At 28.5% G+C, this 25850-nt stretch overlaps 1 protein-coding gene across 7 annotated transcripts in view; it reads left to right on the top strand.

Annotated features, from left to right (window-relative positions):
* The window catches only part of LOC129965850 (guanine nucleotide exchange factor DBS-like), a 103271-nt gene that overhangs the window by 28448 nt on the left and 48973 nt on the right, over positions 1-25850 (top strand). The window contains exons 1-2 of one of the 7 annotated variants that reach the window (XM_056080084.1): positions 1025-1288; positions 24695-24832. The exons of 2 other annotated variants lie outside the window; for them this stretch is intronic. In XM_056080084.1, the coding sequence (XP_055936059.1) occupies positions 24763-24832 (70 nt within the window). In that variant the 5' untranslated portion in view covers positions 1025-1288; positions 24695-24762. Of the gene's footprint in view, positions 1-1024; positions 1289-15463; positions 15591-21070; positions 21114-24694; positions 24833-25850 lie in introns of those variants that run through there. 4 more of the 7 variants (XM_056080085.1, XM_056080086.1, XM_056080083.1 and 1 more) reach the window with 4 other exon arrangements.

Genomic DNA, 25850 nt, shown 5'->3' with positions numbered 1-25850 from the left:
CATGCTATCACAATCAATTTTCAAACACAATCGCAAAATTTTATTTTGAAAAAGCGGCAATGTGTAAAATTTTAAATCGTGGTGACCTTTTTTCTCCCTCTCTCTCCTCAATTATTTTATTCGGTTGGAATTTTCCTACAGCCCTTAACCGCTCACATTCCTAGATATAGACCTGATGGGATGACAAATCACTTTATGCCAGAGTGTTTCATTTCCTTGAAATGGCCCTATTAACCCATTATAATAGGAACGAATGGAAGTAAGTTGTATATTCAGTGGAATCGGTCTCGAACCTTCACAATTCCTGTCCTAAAACTGAGACTCTAATATTAACAAATTGTGATTAATTTAACATTTAAGAAAGTTTATGATTCGAACTGTAAACGCTTTTACAGAAAGTATTTTCGCACTCACAATACGTTTATGCAAATGTTGTTATTTTTCTGTTTTTCAAGAATTTCAGTTTGATTAAAATGTTTACATTTTAGCAGTACTTCTCTCCTCCCCCTTTTCACAGTCGTCCCCTTTGTCAATATTGTTCGAATTTTCCCACGCTTTGAAATGAGGTGTTTATTGCTATATCGCATTGATAAATATTTAAAGCCAAGATTTCTGGTGCTTATCTTATCAATTTCACAAGTAACTGTGTTAAGTTTATTTAAATCCGTTATTTTTATAGTAATATAATTTCAGTGCTGACTTTAAACAAAATTAATATTCATATGATAAAATTTATTATTTTTTGTATTTTCGAAAAAAAATTATCGTTTGTGATGTTAATGGAATGCCTTGAGTTTGAAATCGTGTGCGAATGTTATCCGTCGATTATAAAACCAGCTTCATCGCATGTTGTCTAAAATCAAAGGCGCTTTATTTTTAGTTCTGGTACATATTTGGCGACTAACTAGCAGCTGTTTTTCATCCGCTCATAAAAATCCCAGATGAGAAAATTGTGGCAACCCTGACATTTGGCGCGTTTTCCTCTCAGCTGCTTCCCTGCGCGTTTTAGTTCTGTTCGGAGCAGAGCAGAGCACTGCAAAAATCGTAGATCCGGTATATTTGTAGTTTATTACTTTTAATTGTGATTTGTCTATTGGCAATCAAGTTAATGAATAATTCGATATATTATGAGTTCCATGCCTGTTAATTCTGGATGTAAATCGTTTTGAAATCTAGTGGAATATTCTTTTTTGATGCTGGATTAAAAATTTTCACCATGGTTACATCGTGACCCCGGTGTCATCGCTATGACAAACAGTAGTGATTATTTTTCGTTTCTATTTAACAGGTATGTACAGTTGTTTATGGAGTTTTAATTTTATAACAGGTCTGAAGTTTAGTAGAGAGTATACAGATGTCTGTTGCTTCTAATTGCATTATGTCAAAAGGTGTTAATTTAATAATATATGGTTTGAAACGAATTTCTAAAATGAAAATTTGAAAGTAGAATTTAAATGCTAAGATATACTGCTTATTATAAATAATGTGCTGAGGTATTTTTGCAACGTATAAAAATACATGCATATGTCCTCCCCCCCCATTTTATTAAACATACAAAGGAATAATTAATTGTATTGTAAATATTTTGATGTGTTCCATGTGTTATTCTTCAAATCTGTGAGTATAATTTTATTGATATATAAATAAAATACTTAGCAAACGTGAATATTCAAAGAAATTTAAATTTGGCAGGTTGTCAACTTAAATGTGCAGTATCATTCTCTTGGCTCACTCCATTTTTAATTTTAGATTCACAAGGTACTACTGAGAACTCACATACATTGCAAGAAATTTATATATTTAGTATTTGATGTGACCTTAAAAAATTTTCAGAGAAAATTTTCAACGCCTAATTTTATTAAATTATTTTTAACCTACAACATGGGGTGTTCATATTATATGGGCTTCATCTGTTAAATATTTATTTGTAAAGGTACAACATGTGGTTGCTTGTTTGATATTTTGAAGAATTTTTATAAATTTTCACTGTAGTGTGTCTGTACTTTTATTTTGATTGAGCATATAATTTTTATTAATTGTTAGTATAATATTTTTTTTAGATTTATATGTATTTTTTTAATTAAAGTTTTTTTTCCCCCTTCTTTTTTCTGTTCTGTGACTAGCTATAAGCAAGTTCTGTAACTACTTATATAAGTAAGCAAATTAGAAAAGATCTAAATATTAATATGACTAAATTTAGAATTTTTTTATTATATATATTATTAATATTATTTTTTATCGACTGTTTACAATGAAGTATGACAGTTTGGTGTAGCTGTGTCTATGAATGGAACTCTGACTATAACTTAATAACCAAGCATATTGATTTTTATAAACATGCATAGTATGAAATTCAATACCAGACACATAAAATCCTAATTAATACTGCATAAAATCTTAATATTTTGATTTGATTTTGGTTTCTGTTTTTATTAATTCAAACATTCTTGTAATTACTTTGTAAATAATGGTACATAACTTTACATTACTTAAATGATATAAATATTTTTGTGAATTGATGGGTTTTTGCATTTTTATACATACAAGAGACATGCATCTAAGAATGTTTAAAATTTCTGAAAATTCATTTAATTACACTGATTGCAGTACATGTAATAGATAGAATCATCAAATTTATGTGTAATTATGTAACTGAAATGATTTGTATATTTTTGTAACTGTTTGCTAAATCATCAGTTTGATCTGGTTTGTTACATAATAGCTTTAAAAAAGTTGCTTTTTTACTTCTTAGTTGTTTACACCTTAATTTTTTTGACCCGACTCTTGGTTCTATTTTTAAAATTAACAATTCTGTTAATTCACTGTTGCATTTTATTGATTTGTGAAAAAGTTGAATACTTTCATAGAGTTGAAAATGGTTATTATATTGCTGGATTCTGAAAAAAATTAAATAACTGCTTATGAATTAATATCTTTTTAAGAAATATTCTAAAAATAATTTGATTATTTATTGAAATATTTTTTTATATGTTAGACATTTAAGTATTATATGATATGAATTATTTTCAATCACTTGAGAGATTAATCTTACTTATATAAGTTGAAGCAGTGAGCTTCAATAATATCAAAGCTGTTTTTGATTTAGAAAGAAAATAGCCTAGCACCCGAGCAATTATTTGAATTTCTGCTACACTGCAAAAACTATATAAGTTTTTGAAATTATTTATATGAATTCCTTTTAACTAATGAATTAAAACTACTAAAAACTTTTTAATAATATTTTAACTTATGAAAATACTTTTAGATATTCACATTTCCTTTACTATTAAATTTTATTTATTTACTTTTATGTTTTCATTTTATTTGTTATTTTTATTTATTGTAATATATAAAGCTTATACTAAGGCATTACTTTTTAGATGCTCATTTTTACCTTTATCATTAAAGTTTATTTTTTTACTTTTTTAATGAACGTATCTAACTTGCCCTCTGCACATACACTATTTTAAAAAGTTAATCGTCCCTTAGTCACATTTCGTTTTTCAATATATATATATATTCATATACACTTTAATTTCATCATTTTTTTTAAGTAAAAAATTTGGTATGTATTTTAATTTTAAGTTAATAACAGTGTTCTGTACTAAAATGTTTAACATTTCAAATTTTTGGTAAATTAATTAGGGTCCATTTATCTTAGCAATTAATAAAATTTAATGAGGATTTTATATATTCTACTTAGTCTCGATATTTGATAGCTTTGTATCTGAATATTAAATTTAATAGATATTCCACTAAGAGAATCTCATAATTTGAATTCATAACATTCCTTCACTATCTATTATGGATATAATAAATAGCAAAACAGTTATAAACAATATATTAATGACCAAAGAATGCTAATTAATTATATGTTTCTTCTTGTCTTACAGGGTTTTAAATAATTTGCCAAAAAAAAAAAATGTGAAATAAACTTTTCTTTTTATTGTTATGAATGTTTTTGATATAATATTAATGGTATTTTTATTTAGAAATCAATTATTATTAAAAAGCAACTAGTCTAAACAAAAGTAAATAAATAATTGCAAGTCTAAAAATTTATATATTTTTGTTTCAAATATTAACTAGAATTTGAATTTACCTCTTAAAGAATAATACTTAACTGGAATCCCACCTATTTTTGTTTCTTTCAAACTTCTGATTTGCAGTTGTGTGAAACTGATAATTTCTTGTGTTTAATTTTAATTTTTCCTGTAAAACTTGTGTGAAAATGTTTTTGAATTAGCTGATGATGAAATAAAAAAAAAGAGTTGAGACTTGTTTATTTTTAAATTCAGGAGTGAAATAATTTTGCATATCTTTTATGTTGAATACTTTCATCTTTCAGACTTAAAAAAAAATAATAAAGGAAATGAATGGAATTTGAAATTTATAACTTTGATCATATTTGTTATTTGCTATTTTTCTTTGTTATTTGATATTAATTGAAATTAGTAATAAATTAGGGAGGGGGTTAAGATATTAAGAAATGGTCCTGTTTTGGTTCAACTTTAAAACATTCCATTCATAATATCATTTGCTGATGAATATTTCGTAATGAAAATATTAATAAATGTAGTGCATTTCCATTTAAAATATTACTTAAACATGCTTTTCATAAATAATTTTAATTTTTTTATTTGCATACTTCAGATAACTCTTGTTTCTTTGAGGAGATAAAATATACTATAAAGAAATAATGTCATCCTTTAGCATATATAAAAAAAAGAACATTATTTTACATTGTGGTTGCGTATATTCTGATTCGTGAATAAATTATAGGTGATCTTTTTTCAGTTCAGTAAAATATATTTTTATTTTTCAAAAACAAGTTTCATATAAACAAATGTGATATTCCATTAGGACCTTCACAAAAAACATCATGAAAATCAATTATTCGTTTCCGGTTTCAATTGAAAGCCAAGACTGTAAACTTAAACCTTCAGAAGAATTACTTTAAAATTTAGTATAAAAACTTCTGCTTGAATTTGAGAAGGGTACTTTTGTTTCATCCTTGTCTCCAGGTGCTCTCAAATTACCTGTTTGAAATTTAATCGCTTAGTTATTTTTGATGAGTCTAATAAGCACAACGACAAACGAATGGGAGGGAGGGGGATAGGACGGGATTTTGGGTGCATATTTCATCAGATCAGGGGGAGGAGGTCAGCTGTCTTCTCTGAATTATAGGTTCTATCCCTTGTATGGTAAATTTTAGAGGATAAATTTAATATATGGAATGTATTCTAGAAAAAAAAAAATATTTTTTTATATATCGGACTTTGAATTTTTGATATTTTATTTCTAGAAAAACAAATTAAGTAATTTATTACACATTTTCAAATTTAGCTTTTTATCTTTACAAAATGTGTGAAGAAAAAAATTTTAAAATTTCATTTTGTGTTTTGTTTTAAATAGTGCCATATAATTAATTTATATACTTTTCTTATTTACCGATTGTTTTTCTACGATATGACGATTTTATAAAATGCTTCCTTTTGTATTTTATGAATATGTACCAGCTTACCTTAACCATCCCTTCCTATCTTGTGATCTAATGTTAGCCTACTTCTTCAGGTGTTCTTTCATTAGCGGCCAATCGTATTAAAAGAATGTGTTCATAAAATCTAAATCGTATCTAAATTTTTGCTAATTATATGCTTGTATTTGGAATTATCTCAATAGCAAAATCGAAAATTAAATGGTGATCTTCAGAAGATATATATATATATATATATATATATATATATATATATATATATATATATATAAAGAATGGATACTTCTTTTCTGTTTTCTTATTTAATCTCTGCTACAGATTATCGCACTGTTCATGAAAATTTTGCTATTTTATCATTTAAAAAAAGTAAGCTCTTTAAAAAAAAATATGAAAACTTGGTTTTAATTAGAAGAATAAAAATTAGAAAAGGCATTGTCTAATAATGAAATTAATGCACGTGACATAACTATCACGTGGCACACTTAACTTTACTTGTTATTTAGTTTCTAATTGCACGTTGTTCTGTCACATTCTCTTTAATCTTACGACATGCAGAATCGATTCTAGAATTAAATAAGCAAATGCAATTGGAAATTTGATGTGATCCCATTCTATAGAAATATAATTTAATAAAGTGAGCTTTTAATTAGCATTTTAAAACATTGTCGATTCAATCTAAAAATTGCCTTACAGAAAAATATATTCGAATATACGTTGTACGATATTTGCGATTAATTATTAAACTGAATTTCTAAGAAATTCAGTTTAAAAATACTTGTAGATACGAGCATCAAGAAATAAAAAACCAAAGCAACAAAAGGCGCAACTACAATCGGTATTCAAAACCCCATCTGCAAGGTCGTAGCATCGTTCTCACGTTTATTCACTCAATCCGTGAAGAAAAAGTTGTGGAACGGTCGTTTAATTATATACAGACGAAGAGGATGGCTAAGATAAAGATATGTAGAACAAGCATGGTAATTTCTTTCTTCAATTGTATCCTATTTATTAAATAAATACATACATTTTTTTATTTTTTTCCCTTGTGTTTGTGCGCTAACCCTAAATAAACCAAATTAATGTTACATAAAATATTGGTTGGAACAAATACATAAAAAAAATCCATTAAATAAATAATTATTTCATGAATTAGTGTATATACATTTTCAAGTTTTATCCTATTAATCATAAAAATTTAAAACAAGAACACAACTTTGTTAATAAAATTTCAAAGTAAGTAAAATAAAATATTACTTTGAATGGAGCTAGAGTAATTGTAATTAGTAATTCTAACGCAATAAATTCTTTTTTTATTTTAATTCTTTTGGTATAAAAATAACTTTTTATATCATTTGAAACCATGATATTTTTTTAATATTAATTGCTGGGTTATAAAAATACATCCCTAATAAAGGCCCACTTTCATATTTGCAAATCATATATAGAATATGCTGAAATTCAGATATTATCAGTTTGAGGTATTTTGCTATTTAGAGAGTAACTTTAGATACATCATAGTTGCTAAGTTATTCTACTTTGTCATTCAAAAAGCTCTAAAAAATAGCACATCCTTCGTCATCTGCTTTGTCATTATAAATGGCTCCATGGATTTCAGCGGAATCAACCTTTATCTTTCTGCTTCAGAATTGGGGACTTGATTTCTGACTTTAATATTTAATCAAATGGTTTTTCGATGTAGGAAGGATGTCGTTTATTCTGGTGAATTCTTTCATACTTCAATATAAATTTATTACATGATTAAATCATTTATGTCATCTATATAATCTAAAGACATGTAAATTACATATCGATAAAACTACATGTACATTTCTCAAATTATCTCATTAATATTAATATTATCCATTAAATATAAATATATTTTAAATGTATTTTATTTATCTTTTAAATATAAATGTTAGTTTCGTAAACATTTAAATTTTTGTTCGACAACCTGCTGTTTTATATGTTACCTTAACATTATCCCTGTATGATTGGCATATTTTCTTATAGTATGTTTCCGATCTTATAACTTTAAATGAGCAATTCTAGTATATATTTTAATTTATTTCGTGTATCTCGGAAACGGCTCTAACGATTTGGATCAAATGTTATATTTAGATAAGGTTTTGCTTTTTAAGTTTAATAGGTGCCTTTCTAAATAGGTGCCTTTCCTAAAAGAAAGAGAAAAAAAACTCATTTTTTTGCATTTAAAAACATTTTTTATAACTTATTATTGACATGTGGCTAAACATGACCGGCATAAGCGTGCCAGAGATGAAGTAGTGGTTAGGACTTTGAATTCCCATACACGCATGTTCGGTTTCTTGTTTGCAATTCAATTAGGTTTTGCTTATAACTTTAAACCAGCCTTTATTAACTTTATTTATAATTTTACAAAAAAAAAAAAATCCTCTGAGTGAAATTTGGTCTCCCAAGTATTACGTATAAAGCAAACCTCTTTAGCATGTCGAAGTCAGGTTATATACGAAGTCTATAAAGATCGCTGTGTTCCATAACGCTTCCTTCATTCATTTATCGAATTTTCAATAATCAGACTAGTCCTTCTATAAATTAACTCCATACAGCGTGTGCGGTCGGTACAAGTAGTTCTTTATCCAAAGATAGATAAATCTTGTTGAAGATATCGATTCGAAAATCCGTCTCGCTTCGCCTTTCGAAGATAAAAAGGCGTTGTTCTTAACGTCTTGAGTAAAATGCATTCATCGAAGAAGCCGTATAGCTGTCTTTAAATGCATCTCCTTGTTTTATTTAATTTTTATTCTTTTTAAATGATATCCGTGTTGGATTTTGCATATCTACCACGGTTGATAATGAAATGACACATAGGGCTGTGTGCTTTTAGAAGAACTGCTGTATTTGTTTGTCATGTGTAAAGCTTGCTGTTTAATTAAATGCTGTTCGCAGTTTTAATAGTAAATAGGTATAAACTGAAATCCTATAAAAAAATCCATTTAAATTTCAAAGTATATGCCTCCTTTGAAAGTCCTTAATGCGCGCAAAAACAGTTTTGTAAATGCATGCTGTTATTTATTAATCTTTCAATTAATTGTTTTCCTAATGTGTTCTAAGAATTTCTTCGCGAATGATTCGCTGATTCATTCTGTGTTAACCTTCCGTCGGGCGCAATGCAAATCCTAACACGATCGGGCGCAATTCATCTAAGAGATTAATGTACTCAATTAATTTTTGAATGTATGTTAAAAAAAACATATTAAACAGAACTTTTCACTTACATTTGAGTATATTTAGTATGAGTATTTGAGTATATATGAGTACTCAATTAATGTGACTTCATCTCACAGATTAGTTGCGCCCAATGGAAGGTTAATTTAGAAAGGAAATAAATTTGATAAATTTCGTAAAAACCTATCGCTACTTTACTGTAGAGATCAATTTAATTTGTTGGATAAGTATTCAGTTTTGAGCCATGTGCCAGATTCAGTATGCACAAGTGAGAGCAACAAGCAAATGTTTCGAGCCCGGATCCTCACAGCACGATGGACTCACCATAAGATGTTAAGCCATAAACTGAAAATCCTTGTGACTATAAGATCTTAAACTATCTTCCTTATCAATGGTTCTTTCGATTCTTATCCATTCATGATATCATTGCTTTGAACGGGGAAAAAAATATGAAAATAGATATTGTATTTTTGCATACGTTTCGTAGTTTTATTTTGCTATTGCGGTTTTGATTTCGCTGACATTCATCATTTCACAGGCTTACCATAAATAATTCAGATTCTAAAAAATAAATATAACTTTTAGTATTTTTGCAAAGCATTCGTAACATTGTGGAAAATGTTACTAATATTTATATTCCTAAAAGTTAATACCATGTATATTCTTTCTTTGTTTGCGATATTATTAGTAAGCTTTCTAATATTGTTTTTAAAATCTGCTGAAAAACAAAAGCACGTATTCTTTTTTCTATACAGAATGAGATGTTAACCCCCCCCCCCCCTTCTCGTATACGGAAGCACCGAGGAAACAAACAAACAAACAAACAAAAAAGCATTGTAATCGTAAAAAAAATTTAAACTTCAGATTTTGACGAATCCCAAGCTCGAAAAAAATATTTTTGGCTTTATGTCTGTTAGCCTGTCTATAACAAAGATAACTCAAAAACGTTTTGAGCTAAACTAATGAAATTTGATATTTGGTCTTTATACCAGATTTTTAGATTTCTATTAAATTTTGAACGAAATCCATTCAAAGGAAGTCTTCCTATCGGTTTTCTGAATGTAAGTTAATACAATAACTACAAAATAAAACTTTATATACAGATTTAACATCTAAATTATTGATACCTATCAAATTTAGAACTAAATCTTTCAAAGGGTTGCCTTTCTGTTGGAATGTGCTTTCACAGGTATGTAAATGCTTTAAGACAAAATCCCAGTGATTTAAATATATTAAATTTAGTATGTGGTTTGTAACTACAGTGGTTGTTAATCAGTTGGAAGCAATGCTTCTAAACCACAAATTCAGTTTTCAGATACCTATTGCTAATTGCCGGAAATTTATCGCCAAAAACGTCGTCAAGTATTACAAAATAAATTTAGTAAAATTACTAAAATCATGCCAAAGATATGTATTTTTTAATTACTTTTTGCCAATACAATGTAAGGCTTTATCCAATATCTACTATTTTATGCTGGTGAGAGATGACGCCTTTATTAGAGTGTATGGAAGAAAGTTTAGGGGAGATTACTCATGCTGGTTTAAAAAGTATTCAGATATTATTATCATTATCGGTACTACTGGATTTTGAGGCTTACGTTTTGGCAGATTTTTTAAGATGTATTTTTTAGATGTGTGGAAGGAGTAAGCATAATATTATTTATGAGTTTTACTCGATCAGAAATTATTGCTTTTTCTCCATCATTTAATTTTGAATTTGAAGGTAATTTATTCTTTACTTTTTACTACTAATTTTCGATATCTGCAAATTTGTTGGACAAAATTGGAATGAGTGCAAGATTTATACTTGTACTGAATATTATTGAAGTATTGGGAGAACGGAAGTAACTATGATTTCAATTTTACTAACATCCATCATATCACGGGCAACAGCATGTTGGTTTGCTACTTTCAGATAAAAGCATAAACTGTGCTCTGTACTATTTGATTTGCATATATGATGAATTTCTTAGTAGGAAAACCCATTTTCACACCATTGATTCAATAAGTATTTCAGTCGTTAATCGATGTAATAATTTATTATTGAAGTAAATAATTTTGAATCGTTGAACTTCTTAGTATATCTGAAACAATTCATTAGGAATCTGAATTCATTCAATGAGAAAACCCTTAGTTTTTGCATATAATATTTAAGGATTTTCGGTACTTGCATATTAACCATGTGCCTATGGCGAATATTAATTACGAAAGAGACTTAGTATGTGATCTGTGACCTTGAATTGTTGGTATGCCGTTAATATACTAGTACCGAATTATTCTATTAAAAGTAATTATACCGTAAAAGAAATGTAAAATTTCACAAGCATATCATTTGACGATATTCATTTGGACAACACTCATAACATTTTTTTAAGAATAGAACCACGATTAAGATTATAATATTTCTAAAATATTTTCTAAAATATTTAATCACTTTTTTTATTATTATTATTATTATTATTTATTTATTTAACTTAGGTTGTGGAAAGTTTCAACATTGATTGAAAAAACGTTTGGTTTTCTTGACTAGCAAATCCTCTGTGGCCTTTCAGCGAAAATATGTTTTTCCTAAATGATTTTATTTCTAAAATTTGAAGTAATTTTAATTATTGATTGTATTGATTCAGTATGAGGCCCTCATTTATGAATTAACAAAATACTCTAAATATTTTTCTGAAAAGAATGTTACCAAACACATTAATATGGGTTTTCAAAATTAGCCCGCCATAAAGCATTTCCTGGAAACTTAATCAATTTCAATCAGTTCTTTTATCTAATGAGTGGAAGCAAATCGAATTATCGAAATATCCTCAATTCTTTGTCTCTCAGGAATTCCGGGCTGATCTTTTAATATTGTTATGATGCTCTTTTGTGGGCTAGAATTGAAAAGAGCAGAAGATTAGCTAATAATTTCTATGGTAGTTTAACCCGAATTATAGCTTGCTTGTTAAAAGTTTAATTTTAGCACTTTTCCATAACATTTAGTAAGAGTTCTATGTTGAAATACCTGTAAGCGATCTTATAATTACCGAAATACTTCTTCAACGATTATTAGTAGCGTATTTTAGAAAGTTGGTCCAATCGTTTAGTAAATAGCTGCATTTCTGGAACTGCAGAGCAAGACTGTAAAATTAAATTTGAAATGATTTTTAGAATAGATATTCTTACATTTAATCCCATTTTTTGATTCTGTATCTTGTTCCATAAGTTTTCTAAATTGTAAATTTATTATGTGTGACTTACTTTTTGAATTTTAAGCGAACCCAAAACATGTGAAAGGATTCCAGCACCTAATAGTGGGAAAAACAGATTTTAATATATTTAAATTTTCTAATCACTGAGTCTGAGCAGTTGCAGGAACATGAAATTTCAGAGCGTCTCTGTAATTCGAGGACATGATTAGTTTTTGTCCTATTATTACTACATCCCATTATATCCCCCCCCCCTCTCCTAGTCATTATTATTGACTTGGAACGGGTAAATGATGCCCGGTGTTTTTTTATTTATTTTTGCTCTTTCATCTATTTGACTTCAAAAAAAAAACGGCGTACTCATTTTTTTTGTCTCCATGGCAACCGACATTTATATCTCCTTCCTCCTCATCATTATGCCATTTTAGCCTTTGTTATTTAGTAAAGAACGAATACAAATCTGCAGATTTAAAAGATGCCATTTACGTAAAGTAGAATAGAATGTACGGAATCTTGCAAAGATTCCCCGATATAACGATTCTGATTGGTTGAGAGATTTCTTTCACTTTGGAATAGTAATGATAAATAAATATTTTGCATAAATTTATTTTCACTCATTTATCATTATTAACGAATCTTTTAACAGTTTTAGTTACTTTTTAATTTTAAAAATAAGCTTTCACGCCTTGTAGAAATGCATCTTCTTTCTAACAATATCATTAGTATGTTTTTAAGAATTTTGCTTTCGTAATTTTTGCAAACGATTTAGAATCCAAGTTAATCACAGCATATATAAGTAAAATCATAATATATGTCTGATCTTTAATATCTCATATAGTAATAAATAAATAAATCATTTATCCGTATTATTTGTACTTCCAGAGAAATTATTCAGAGTTATATGTCGGTCAGACGCCATATTTAACTCTACATAATAAAATGTCAGGTTTGCAAAAAATTGATTTTTTGACAAGAATTGCAGAATGCTTTTTTTAATATTTACTATTATATTCGAAAAATTTCGGAAGTTATTGTATTACGGCAGGATTAAAACTGATAAATATTGATTATTGGATATTTCGATTCGAAATTACTACCGTAAATATGCATTTTTACCATTGTTCATACAAAGTAACGCTCTGTACTGGTTTTGTCACTGCTTCCTGTAATTTTCGTAATTTGAGAATAATTGTTTCTTAAGTGACTTTTTCGTGAAAGGAAAATGAATAACAAATAATATTATAAACGGGATTAGTTGAATAATATAGTTATGGACAAGAAACTTGATAGGAAATCTGTTACCATGAGAGAGACTTGTGATCCTCATCACTATTGTGATGGAACATCCACAACTTGACCTTCTAAAGATCTGGTCGCTTGCGTTTTGCTGAATCGTGCTGTTATTCAACACAGCAACTCTTGGAAACAGATTTTCGATGGTCATTCTTCACAATTCCTTTGTCAATGACAGTTTGTTCATTCATTTGTTATAAGTACTGATCTTTTATTATCCATGATACTTTGCCCTTTTTATATTTCTTACGCTATTCGTTAACTCCCGTTCAGTTCATTCTAATTTATATAAGCTGCTTTAATTATTTAAAAAATTTCCGCGAAAGATTTTTCGTAGCAACACAAAATTTGATATTTAAACATTGCTCGAAATTCGGCATCTTTATCCTGCTATGGGGAATTTTGAATGTCTGAATGAATGATAGAATACGTACGTATATGTGTGTGTGTGTGTGTGTGTGTGTGTGTGTGTGTGTGTGTGTGTGTGTGTGTGTGTGTGTGTGTGTGTGTGTGTGTGTGTGTGTGTGTGTGTGTGTGTGTGTGTGTGTGTGTGTGTGTGTGTGTGTGTGTGTGTGTGTGTGTGTGTGTGTGTGTGTGTGTGTGTGTGTGTGTGTGTGTGTGTGTGTGTGTGCGCGCATCAAATATAGCACGTATCGCGCTATATTTAAATTAGATAGAACTGACTCTGATTAGGCGATCATAAGATACCTTCACTTGTTCAACGCGAAATGATAAAATATTTAAAAGGATGAATGAAAAAAACATTAAAAAAGTTATAGAACTTTTTGAACATATATGCTGCATTGTATAAAAATGACCTTATATTAAATTTTATTAAGTATCGGTAAACCCTATTATGACCAAAATTTAAAATGGTCGTTTCTGTACCTTTCCTTGCACTTTAGTTGTTATTTTAATTCTTACATTTTACTAAAAAAATCAGAAAAGACGAGTATGGGATTATCAGAGATTATAAACGATTATCCATTAGTGGAAACGTGTTTTGAAAACATTTCTTGAGTTTCTAAAATTTTCGCTATTTTCTCTAAGTTTTTATTTTTTGTATCGGAAATGTCACTACCTAGATTACTGAAACATTCAATAAAATCCGTATTTAATCTTAAATGAAAATTTAAATTAATGTGGCATATCATTTTTTGAAAACACACATCTTTTTTTTTTTTTTTGAAATGTTTTAACATATGTCCAGGTAAAATAATAATAAAAAAATTATTTTTTAATCCAGTCATGATATAGATAAAAAAAAACTATTTCCAATTCCTTTTAAAATTATTCATGTTAAAATATTTATTCTATCAAAAATATAGCTAAATTGATCACTTTTAAAACTTGACTACTTATGTTTAGGAGGAATATAAACAAACTGTTTTTTTTTATTTCATACTGTAAATTAAATTCATATTCATTTATTCCCTTTTTTATACAAACTATCATAAAAATGTTCTTTTCTTTTTCCATATATAAATTCTAAAATTTATATGCAAAATAAACTGAATTGTTCATTTTAGTACTTTACAATAGGTTTCTTTACCTCTGTTCATAACGTAATATAGAATAATTTAAATATTGCTATTTTTCTTTGAAAGCAGACTGCATAGCAATATCCATTGTCTGAATCAGCCACATATTTTACATTTCTCAATACTTTTCTATTTTTATTTTCTTCAGTAACTCAATACTCGTAAAAGTGGTTATCGTGTTCCATTAGAACAACTTTGTTTTTGCAAATAGGCGAAATCAACTTCAAAACAAAACATTTAAATGGAGAAAAAAAATCTCATTGTTTTCTTTTGCATGATTGCTCAATATCTTTTGGTCTGGGCAACAATGTCGAGCTCCCATCTTAGTACCCTTGACAGTGTCCGAAATGAACGTGGAATAGAGTGCGCCACTACAAAACCATTGTATTCCTTGGTCTTGAAAGTAACAGATCCATAATTTGTGCATTTCCGTAACGAAACGCTTCCAGCACAATCGCAAATTGTGAATTATTGCGCTCCTAAAACAGTCGACTGTAATACTGCATCTGTATTTTTTTGTATCCATTCCATCTGCTACACATGTTGCGAAGAAGAGTCAGTCATCGTAAGCTCGTTTGAGATTGGATTTTTAAATGGTGTTGCCTCTTTGAAAATCTCTCGGCCGTAAATGTTGCGAAAGAAGGCTTATGCTTTCCACAATCAACTTATATTAAGGCCCGAGGGTAAGGTGGTTGACATGCTTTAGATTGTCTCTTACTAAGTGAGATAGCGGGATTAAAATAGTTTGTGCCATGCGAACTCTGTCTGACTGCTGTTTCGCGCCATTGGTGCACAGGCTCTGGAGGGATGGGCTGTGGTCCAGGGAATACATTCGCACGCTCATCAAGCGTGCCAATAGAAGAGGTAAGTGTATTACGTAATTGTTCACGATCTTACGAAAAAAAAAATAGCTACGATATTTCTCTTTTCTCATATTTTTTAAAGATTCGTTGTTTTTAAATTCTCTTAAAGTTGGAATTTAACGTATGAAATCGAACATAAAACAGACAATCGCAGGTGTTTATATTTAGAAATCGAAAAAGTGCCAGTTTCACGGCACTTTTTGTAACCTACGTAAATTTTATTTTGGCAAGTCATTTATTGTAGTTATAAAGTTTGTATTTGAAATCTTGGCTGGCGTCGGGAAATGCTTAATTTCAAATATTGCCACTTGTTACATCGATGACTATATATTTTTCTAATTTACCACATGTATTGTGCAAAAGGAAATGTTTAATAATTCTGAGGCGATATTACGGTTCACACACAAACTATTTTTTCCCGCTTGAAAAATGTTCGTGCATGTTGAATTGATGTTTAATATTAATTAGGAAAATTGATGAATTTTGTAAAATCTTTATGATTGAGATAAATTGAACTTATTTGTACTTCGATATTTATCTCGTTTGTTTTGTAAATTATCTGATTCTTTGTGAAACACGATCTTTCATTGTAACCCTATATAGAGATTCTTCGTAATAAGCCGTTTAACTTTAAGATGTGATAATCTTAATATAAAGCAAAATTATTAATTGTAGCATTTATTTTCGTTTGGTTATCTGGGAATATATATTTGTTCTTTTTTTATTTATACTTGCCGCAGTTTTAAGTTATTTCATTCTTAATCGTGCCATCATAGATCATCAGTATATAAATATCAATATATAAAATAGTCGCGTTATTCATATGCATTTATGAAAATTTTGTTTCCTGGTGCAGTGTATTATGTACAGTAGACTCCGGTCTAATGTGGCGGAAGGACAGGCCGGATAGACCGGATTTCTATGAACTCATTTCTTTGCCTACCGGAAGACAAAGTTTTTATATCAAAGCTACCCGTTATAATACATATTTTCCCACTTCTTATTGAGTACTAAACCCTCCATTTATCTCAATCCATGCATAATGTGAACACGGCCGGAGGCCGTTAAATCATATAAGCAGTTCCCGGTAACATGCCGAGTTAAAATAGAAGGCTCTGTGTTGGTAATTTATATATGTTTATATACTGCACTGTACGCTTCAAGAATTTATTAGAGAAAAAGTGAGTTAAAGAAAATAAACGGTTCACATTTTAACATAAATTCTGTAATGCCTAACTTAAATACAGGAAACAAACAATGTTTTCAATGCAACGAATTGCCTTCCTCATTTAATTACGATGAAAGAAAACTAGGCCGGATATTCGGGAGTGTACTGTATATATATTCTTGAATCTTATAAAAATTGTAGCAATTTATATAAAATTGTGATTAATGAACATTACTACCAAAGATAGTGTCACGATTGCATGTAATAATATTGATCTTGTGGATGTGTAAATACATTACTATTTCACGTATGCTTTGAACTTCAATTGTTACCTTGAAAAAAGTTTTTTTTTTCTAATGTATATCTCTAACTACAAATGAATAATGTTCTGCTTTTATATTTCTAGTATTCTTTTAAGTACATTTTGTAACCATTTACCAACCATTTCATTTTTATAATCATACCTTCTGTCTTCTCTTCGATTTCCCGAGGAGATTGTAATTTGCTTTCTTACGAGATAAGCATCGGTATTTCATTGCGTTTTCTTAAGACGTCAATTTCAAACGAGGACGCAAGTTATGTTTGGGATCAGCTGTGTACGAATATTGCTCTCCTCTTTCACGCCTGACCTGCTCTTTTAGTAATGCCTCATACATCCCATAATTAGTTTAAAGCCAATTAATGCCCTTTACAGGTCAGTTTACATTAACACAAAAAAGTCTTTAGAACTAACTCTTTAATGTAACGACCGTTAATTGAAGTTTTTTCATACGTGGAATATCTAATTATAAATATGTTATATTATATTGTTTCACTAATTGAATAGTACTCCAATAAATGCAGACATCGGTGACATGAAAAAAAATAACTAATTAAAAGGTGATTCCATTAGGACTTCATGGGACAAGTGTGAAGATTTTTCTTTCTAGGCTACTCATTTATTTTAAAGACATTGAAGAAATATAGGTTGTAAATGCAAGATAATATTGCCGCATTGAAGAAAGAGAGTCGAATCTCCACGGCCGAATGGTCATGGCACTGGTCTCATAATCAAGAGACCGTAGGTTCGAATTCCGCTAGAGACAATACGATTCATAGTATATGTAAATATTTAATTCCTTGATTTTATGTTTTCCTTTATTTCATGTTCCAGAAGATACTGGACATTTCTTTAGTTTACCAGACAAGTGTTCTGGACTTTTCTTACTGTCTCCAGAAAAGTATTCTGGAACTTTCTCTGCTAGTATAAAAGCAGAAGATTTGTCAGTCACTGTGTTCTGAGTTGAGTTAATAAATTGGTTTAGCTCTACTTCTTGTGTGTATCATTGAGTTCCGCACCAGAGTATCTACGTGACAATATGATTATAATCTTAATGGGGTGCATCAGTGTCAATATAAAATTATTTTTGTTGTTTTTTATATATATTTTTTTAATATAAAGAAAAAGAAAAGATTTTATCCCATTGAAAAATATACCTTTCTTCACAACGGAATTTGTTTTGATCTGTGAAACTTTTTGATAAAGCTCTATTTAGAAGCATTGCTATTCATTAATAATTCGTTGCTATTCATTCAAATGCATGCTTTTTAAAGTTATGAAGTCCATTTTAAATTAACTTTCACATAGCTTTAAAAGTAAATTACATTTAAACCTTTCTTTTCGTTCACATTTACCCTTTTTTTTTTTTTTTTTTTTTAAGATGAAAGGTTGAAAATCGGTTGCCAGAAATTCTCTGATGAAATACAGAAATGAATTTAGTAATCAAATTTTTTTTTTTTTTTTTTGTATAAAAAAAATCTTGAGTAATAAATTTTTTTTAAAATTATTGGCATTTTATTTAGACTTTGTTAATTACGGGAAAAGATAAAGGAGAGAAAAAAAAACTCAGTTTAAAGTCAAGGCCAAATTCGTTGTAATAAATTTAAACGCCCTGGATGAAACTAATTGCGTACACCCTAAAAACAGTTACTAATTATTCAAACGCCTATAGCCCAATGAAAATTTCTTACTAATTAAATAGTGATGAAATTAATCGGAAATCATTCGTTTTTATTTATTTTTTTTATAGTTTTGTACCTTTTCGAAATATTATTTTACAAGGCAGCCTCCATCACTCTTATTTGTTTACATAATTATAATTGTTACATTATGAAGAAAATATCTTTTCTGTTCTATTGAATGCATTAGTTTAACATAAGGCAATGTACATAACAGACGTTGCACATTTCCACGGAAATGCAGATCTCAGCATCTTCGGAAACGAATTTCATCATTCTCGAGATCAGTTTTCTTTTATGTAATAATTCTGTAGTATCTTTAATATCTAAAACACCTTTTATATAAATTTATTCCTTTTACTGTTAAATTGATCATACTTATTTTCATTCTCGGTATTTATGTTTAATCAAATTAATTATTTTATGAAATTTCGTATTTTTTTCGTCAATTTGATTTAAGAATTAATGTGAACTAAGCACAATTAGTTTCTCTAATTACTCAATTTTAGACGAATTTTCACTTAATTGCAATGCAATCAATATGGTCTTGAGTATGATGGTGCGAATTTAAATCATATTTATGGTTTCTATTGGATGGGTTAATTGAAAGCTTTTGAAGAACTTAAAATTTCAAGATATTAAGTTTGTTTTGTAATGCCTTAAAATTTATATATAAGTTAAAAAATAACTCATTAAAGTCGGTTCTGATTCTAATGAGATTTAAGGATCAGTTCTCATTAAATCAATTCTCATTTAAATATCAGTTCTCATTAAAATCAGTACGTACAAAAAAAAAAAAAAAAAAAAAAAAAAAAAGACCGAGTTAAAGAATAACTCATTAAAATCAATTCTATTGGATATTTTTAGTGTCGTATTGTTCAGGATATTGACCAAATAAAATCCATTTTGTCTTTCGAACTTATAGCTTACCCTGTTTCCGTGCCAGAAACGTGTGTATTTAAGTGCCTGGGGAGGGGAGGGGATTATAACTACTTTGAACACAAGATGAGAATTGATGCTTTTAAAATTGAGTCGGAGATAATTTTCCATTTGAAATGCTTCTTGAGTATGTCGTTTTCAGACACTCATTCACACTCTTTGTCTGCTAAAAAGACATGACCGATTTTCGAGGTCTAGTCAAATCGAGTGCAAGAGCGGCGCGCCGTCGAGCCTTCGGGCCAGACTCTGATCGATAGGCGAAAGCTTACTTTAAACACAAAACATTAGTCTTCTACGTCAGATGACATAGTTTTTACTCGTGATTTGTTTTGCGACTCTGCTAATCGTTCTTCGATTAATTCTTACTTCTTTGTGTGGAATTCTAGTTATTTGCATAGATAAACAAAGTTTGTAAGACATAAAGTGATTATTTAAAAAAGAAAAAAAAATTCTCATATTAATCGTGACTTGAATTTTTTTATACTACTGTTTTATATGTTTATTAAACTAAAGTAATCGGAAATAATGGATTTGGCGAGATAATAAGGACTAACATCTCTCTGTTCCGGATAAAAAAAATACTAAATTTGTCTTGAATTTAACTTAAACGTAAATGGCGCATAATTATAAAAAAAATTAAACTCAATACTAAATTTAATTTGTTTTAAATCTTATTTTTTTATTAAAGTATGTGTACCCTGTTAAAAACCTGCTATATATATAATAGTCATCTGCAGCGATCAGTGCTCAGATGTCGCAGATTGCTTAGTACAATCACGATTTTCGTTTTTTTTTTTTTTTCAAAGTATCTCTTTTTTTAAGTTATTAAAAAATAATTCGAAAAAGAAAATAGTTGGATTTATTTTTCAAAACATTAGCTTTTGATGCATTTCTCTAAACTTGTATACATAAAATGCAGTAACCCTTGTACAATCTAATGTAGATGTATCACATAAAAGAAAAATAACAATTTATTGTAGAATGCACTATTTATGGTTCATTATCTCTCTCTACCATATTTATTTATTTCTGAATTTTTATTATTTTGTTTTATTGACATGTTTTGATTTTATTGTTGTTTTTCGGATTAAGTCTGAATTCTATAAAATGTCCCGGATAAAAGTTCAAAAAATCTAGCTACTTTAATTCAGCCCTATAAGAATGTATTGGGGATAAAAATAAATACTCGGTACACGAGATCTGATCTTATCAAACAGGGAAATTCAGTATGCCAGATTTATCATTCTAAGTAGACAATGACGTATGAACTTTGATACAAAATAAGGATTATTTGTTGTGAAATATCTGTGGAGGGTTAGATTATATTGTTGTCCTCTCGCTTTTCAAACATCGTGTCGTGCCTCGTGTCTAATGGCGGCTTTGTTTAGTAATTACGAATTTCTATTTCTAATGTTGAAGGTATGCTGTTTTTTTTTTAATTCTTATTTTTTATAGTGATTTTATAAATGTGATTTGTTGTTAAAACGTTTTTTTTTCTTTATTTACACTTGTACAAATTATTTACAATTCTTTGTTTAAAATTTCTTATAAGCAAATGTAAGAGGTAGATTTGGTAAGTAAAATTAAGAAGTTATTTTGGTTGGTAAGTTTGGAATACTTGGCTTATTAGGATTTTCTCATCCTAAGAGACAATCATTAGGTCTGTAGTATCTTCGATGACCTTCGATTGAATGGTGTGTTGGAAGAAATAACCTTACATTAATGAAGAGCTATTTTAATAGAGTTTAAGTGAATGTGCACTGAAATTTTCCAAATAACTATTCAACAATTAATTGTGTAAATTAACTCTCAGTGCATTTATTTTTTGTACTATGTTCTTAGAAACTTGTTTTTTTACTGATAGAAATAAAATTAAAGCATTTGCTGCATTGTAGATTCATATATTTTCATTTGATTTCTGAAACATAGATTCATATCTTTTGGACATTAAACTTTAAGTTTTTAAAAAATGAGATTTCTAATGTTGTCCTATAAAAGGACAACATTAGAAATCTCCGAATCCTGCTATCTATATTAATTGTTTCATAAGCCAACAAGGGTCTCGCTTAATTAAACTTTTGAAAGCAAGACTCTAACATGCAAATGATAAAAAAGATGTGATATAACGGATAAGATACATCGTTTGAAGTTAACGATTGTGTATAAAGTTATGCTTTAGCCTTGAGATTTTCTTTTAGCCTTGATCAAAAAGAACACCCAAGTTGTCACTCTTTTAACTGACCGAAGTTTATTCATTTTCTTTTCTCATTTGAGTAAACATGCGTCATTTGCTTCTAAATCCATTACAAAAAATAATCGCATGAAAAGATTTCTCACTTGGATTATCATGAGTTTTTTTTATTCGTATTTATTTTTAAATTATATTTCCTGCCTATTATTCATTATAAGGACTAATAATGTCTAATATGTTTGTGTAATTAGCAGTTCATATAATTTAACTTCTTCGATTTATCGACATTATATTATTAGAGATATTGACTGATGAAAGTTAATAACCATTGAGTGTTATGATTCAGTATTATTGTAACCTTTTGATAATCCGATAGATATTAGGATTAAAAACTAAAATCCGGATTGGGTGAAATTCATTTAAGAGAAGTAATTTAATTGCAAAAACTTCTGTCTTTTTTGCACATAATACATAATTTTATAAAAAATTATTCTATATTATATTTAATATAACAAAACATTATTCAAAATCCTTTAGCTTACTTTCCAAAGTCATTGAAGTCCGCTTTCATTCTCTTGTTTTCTCTGTAATGCTACTATAAACCCCGGGCCTCTTTTAAAACTGCAAGAGAGGTCGTTTTATCGAACGTGTACTATATCTTGGAAACTCATTTCTGATTTTACTTTCCGATTTGGATTTATAAAATGCTTGAACATGAGTTTTTTTAACCTCCGGCCACAGCTATTGTTAGTGATTCAGTTAACCAGGAACAGTTTATTCACTTAAAGTGATACATTTAATATTAGTAATTTATTTTATCATATTTATTTTTGATGAGTCACTATGATGTTTATTGGAAACTCGCTTATGGAATTATAAGATCTCAGATTCGTTTGATATCCGACGTATGTGGGCCTAAATTCGCCATGGAAGAGCGCACATGATTATACTATTATTGAAAAATGGGGTGCTGGTTCAAGTGTCTTTACCCTTATCTAATTACGGTTCAAGTTTATAAAGTCATTTCCTAAAATAATTGTCTGGTATATTCAAAATATCATTTAAATGCCGAAGCAAAATCCATTCATTTTTATTTTCAGAAAAATATGAATGGACGGATGTTAACTCCTTTAAACTACCTCTTTTACATAATCTTGATTTGCGGTTTCGCTTTGTGGTGATAAATTAAAGCAAACTCTTCATGTAACGTTACGTTAGGATTTCTATTGTAATTTCTTTTTACGATATGATTTATATGCGCATTAGTGGACAGTTATTTCTTTCTCGGCAGCTATGATGCATTTTTATAATGAATTAAATCTACAACGAAAAATAATCTTTCTGCTGAAAATAATGAAAAAAAGAAAAAGAATTCTGTAAATTGTCATTTTTTTCTCTCTTTCATTGCAAATTGTGCATTTGTTAACATGGTTTTTATATATCAGTTTTGTTTCTTTATTATAATTCATTTAAGTTTTGAAATATCTTCACAAAGGTTAAACCATTTACAAAATATCTTTTCTTTAAACAGATTTTTTTATAAAATTTGTTTTAATTAAATCACTGAAAAAGAATTTTTTTAATAAGCTTCTTATTTATTGAAAAGCAGAAATGTGTAACAGCTGCCTACATTCAAATATGCATATTTGTTATTAAGTCAAATAAAACATTTTTAAAAAAAGCTAACGCCCTGCTTGCTTTGTAGAAACATCCGTCCTCCTAAAATTATCGCAGAATCAAAAATTTAGTTAGCGTTTCAAATTAAACAAAATTCTTTGTTTAATTTAAAGCATTAAACAAAATTCTTTGTTCAAATAAATTCATTAAATAAAACTCTTTGTTTGAATTCATTATAAAAAATTCGAATTTAGTACGTAAGCATTTAAGAATGATATTCTTCTGGAGGAAATACATTATATGATTTTCGAACGAGACATTAAGTTTTTGAATGAAATATTCGATTACGAAACTTCAAATATTTATTTTATTGAAAGAATACGCATTTTAAATTCCGATGCTGAAATGGCTTAATTTATTTATCTTTTGATTCACTGCGCAAACTGTGTTATTTTAACGTTAACTTTAGAGTTCATTAGTTTTGTAATTCTTTTTTTCCTCCATTACATCAAGTATTTATAATTAGTATTTAAAGAAAATGTCATGGTATCTTGAACATTTCTAACAAAACTCATCATTACGTGAACGCTTTTAGGCATTTAATTGTTCGCCTTCTGTTGTTTTTTTTTTTTTTTGTGCCTTTTTTTTTTAATGAAATTGTTTATCTGATAGATAAACAGACCTGAATAATTTTATTCAAACTATGTAATAGTGCATTTTTGCTTTTTTTAAAAATTTATTTTGTAGAATTTAATTATGACTTTACCTATCATATTTTTGAATAAGTAAAGTAAGTAAGTTTTTAAGGATTTTATTATACGATTAGTTGATAAATTTTTATTCAAAGCTTTATATTCCTTACCTTAATTTTTATAAGTTTGCATAATTGTGTTTGAAAACTTTAAATAAGTCACAATATAAGATTAAATTATTTGTTTTGCATCTGTTTAATAACAAATGCAAAATGAATATAAAACAATATAAATTTTACTAAAATTTTTCAAGTCTTAATTATAGTTCGTTTGAAGGATAATTTCTTGCTTAATCTTCGATTTTCGTTCAAATGAAAATATTCTTAGTATTTTGTTGCTGAACTTTATGTAGTATAACGACACGAAAATCAACTTTATCATGTTCTTTGAAGTTCCAGAATTGCTTATATGCTGTGTTAAAGAAGAAATTTTATCCACAGGTACGTTGCTGGAAGAAGCTATAGTGGCTCACTGTTGTCAGAATTCTTTTTGCTGTTAACTGGCGGAAATGGCAATCTTTTATGTTCCATTCCCACGTGACTCCAATGAACATGGCTCTAAGAGTCTGCAGATTTCTGGTTTGTGGGACATTACTTCGTCCATTTTGGCCATCTATTTAGTACTTTTTTTTTTCCTTGATAACTCGCCAATTGTTGCATTTTAATGGCCTAATAAAGGTTTTTATGAAAAAAAGTGAGGGAATTAGAATATTAATACGTATTTCGACTAAACATGAATTTTAGAAAAAACGTACGAAATAAGTTAGGTCTTGTGTCTGTCATCTGCACATCCAAAACAGTCGTTTGGAAGAAATAATATCAAAGTATGAATGCATTTCCAATTTAAAGTTAAGTTTTAAAACTCAAATTAAAAATTTCAAACAATGAAATTTTTTATTAAGGTAGATATTAATTTATTTTCTGCGTTAGTTAACATTTATATAAGACAATCAAAACTTATGGCGATCTTTTTGTGCTTGCATTCTTTCATATTTTATTAGGGTCGTACAATTTTAAGATTTCTATTTTGCTTCCGTAAAAAAATTAAACAAAAAATAGCTATCATATTAATTTTGACTACTAACAGGAAGATTTTTTCTTTCATTTTTCGAATTCTGTTGACTAATATATTCTCTTATAATATTTCATATTATAAGTTTGTAGATTTCTATATCCGTTTGATTTAAAAGATCCAGTTAGTATTTAATAATAACAATATCACATGTGGAGTGTAACGGTAGTCTTTGTTTTCCGCAATTTCACATTACAAACGATTTGCCTTGTAAATCATTCAGAAATTAGCAGAAGTTGTCTAAACATTTTTTTTAAAAATACACCACATAAATAAGAATCAAAAATATGCGTGCCATCATAAAGCATTTTCGGATTAAAAAAATGTGATTTTGTCTTCATTTTGACCATTAATTTAAATCTTTTGTGTAAAATTTGTGTCACAAAATATATTGATGTACCAGTCATGATACATGTACCATAGTGTGAGAAGAGTATCATGATTATAGTAGCGTGGAAGTAGAAAATTATGTCCAGCCATCTACATCAATCCTTTGATTTACGAATTTACCTTCTAATTAGATTA

This window comes from Argiope bruennichi, chromosome 4 (assembly GCF_947563725.1).
Source record: "Argiope bruennichi chromosome 4, qqArgBrue1.1, whole genome shotgun sequence".
In the NCBI taxonomy this organism is placed as follows: Eukaryota; Metazoa; Arthropoda; class Arachnida; order Araneae; family Araneidae; genus Argiope; species Argiope bruennichi.
This window is presented reverse-complemented; position numbering and strand designations above follow the sequence as displayed.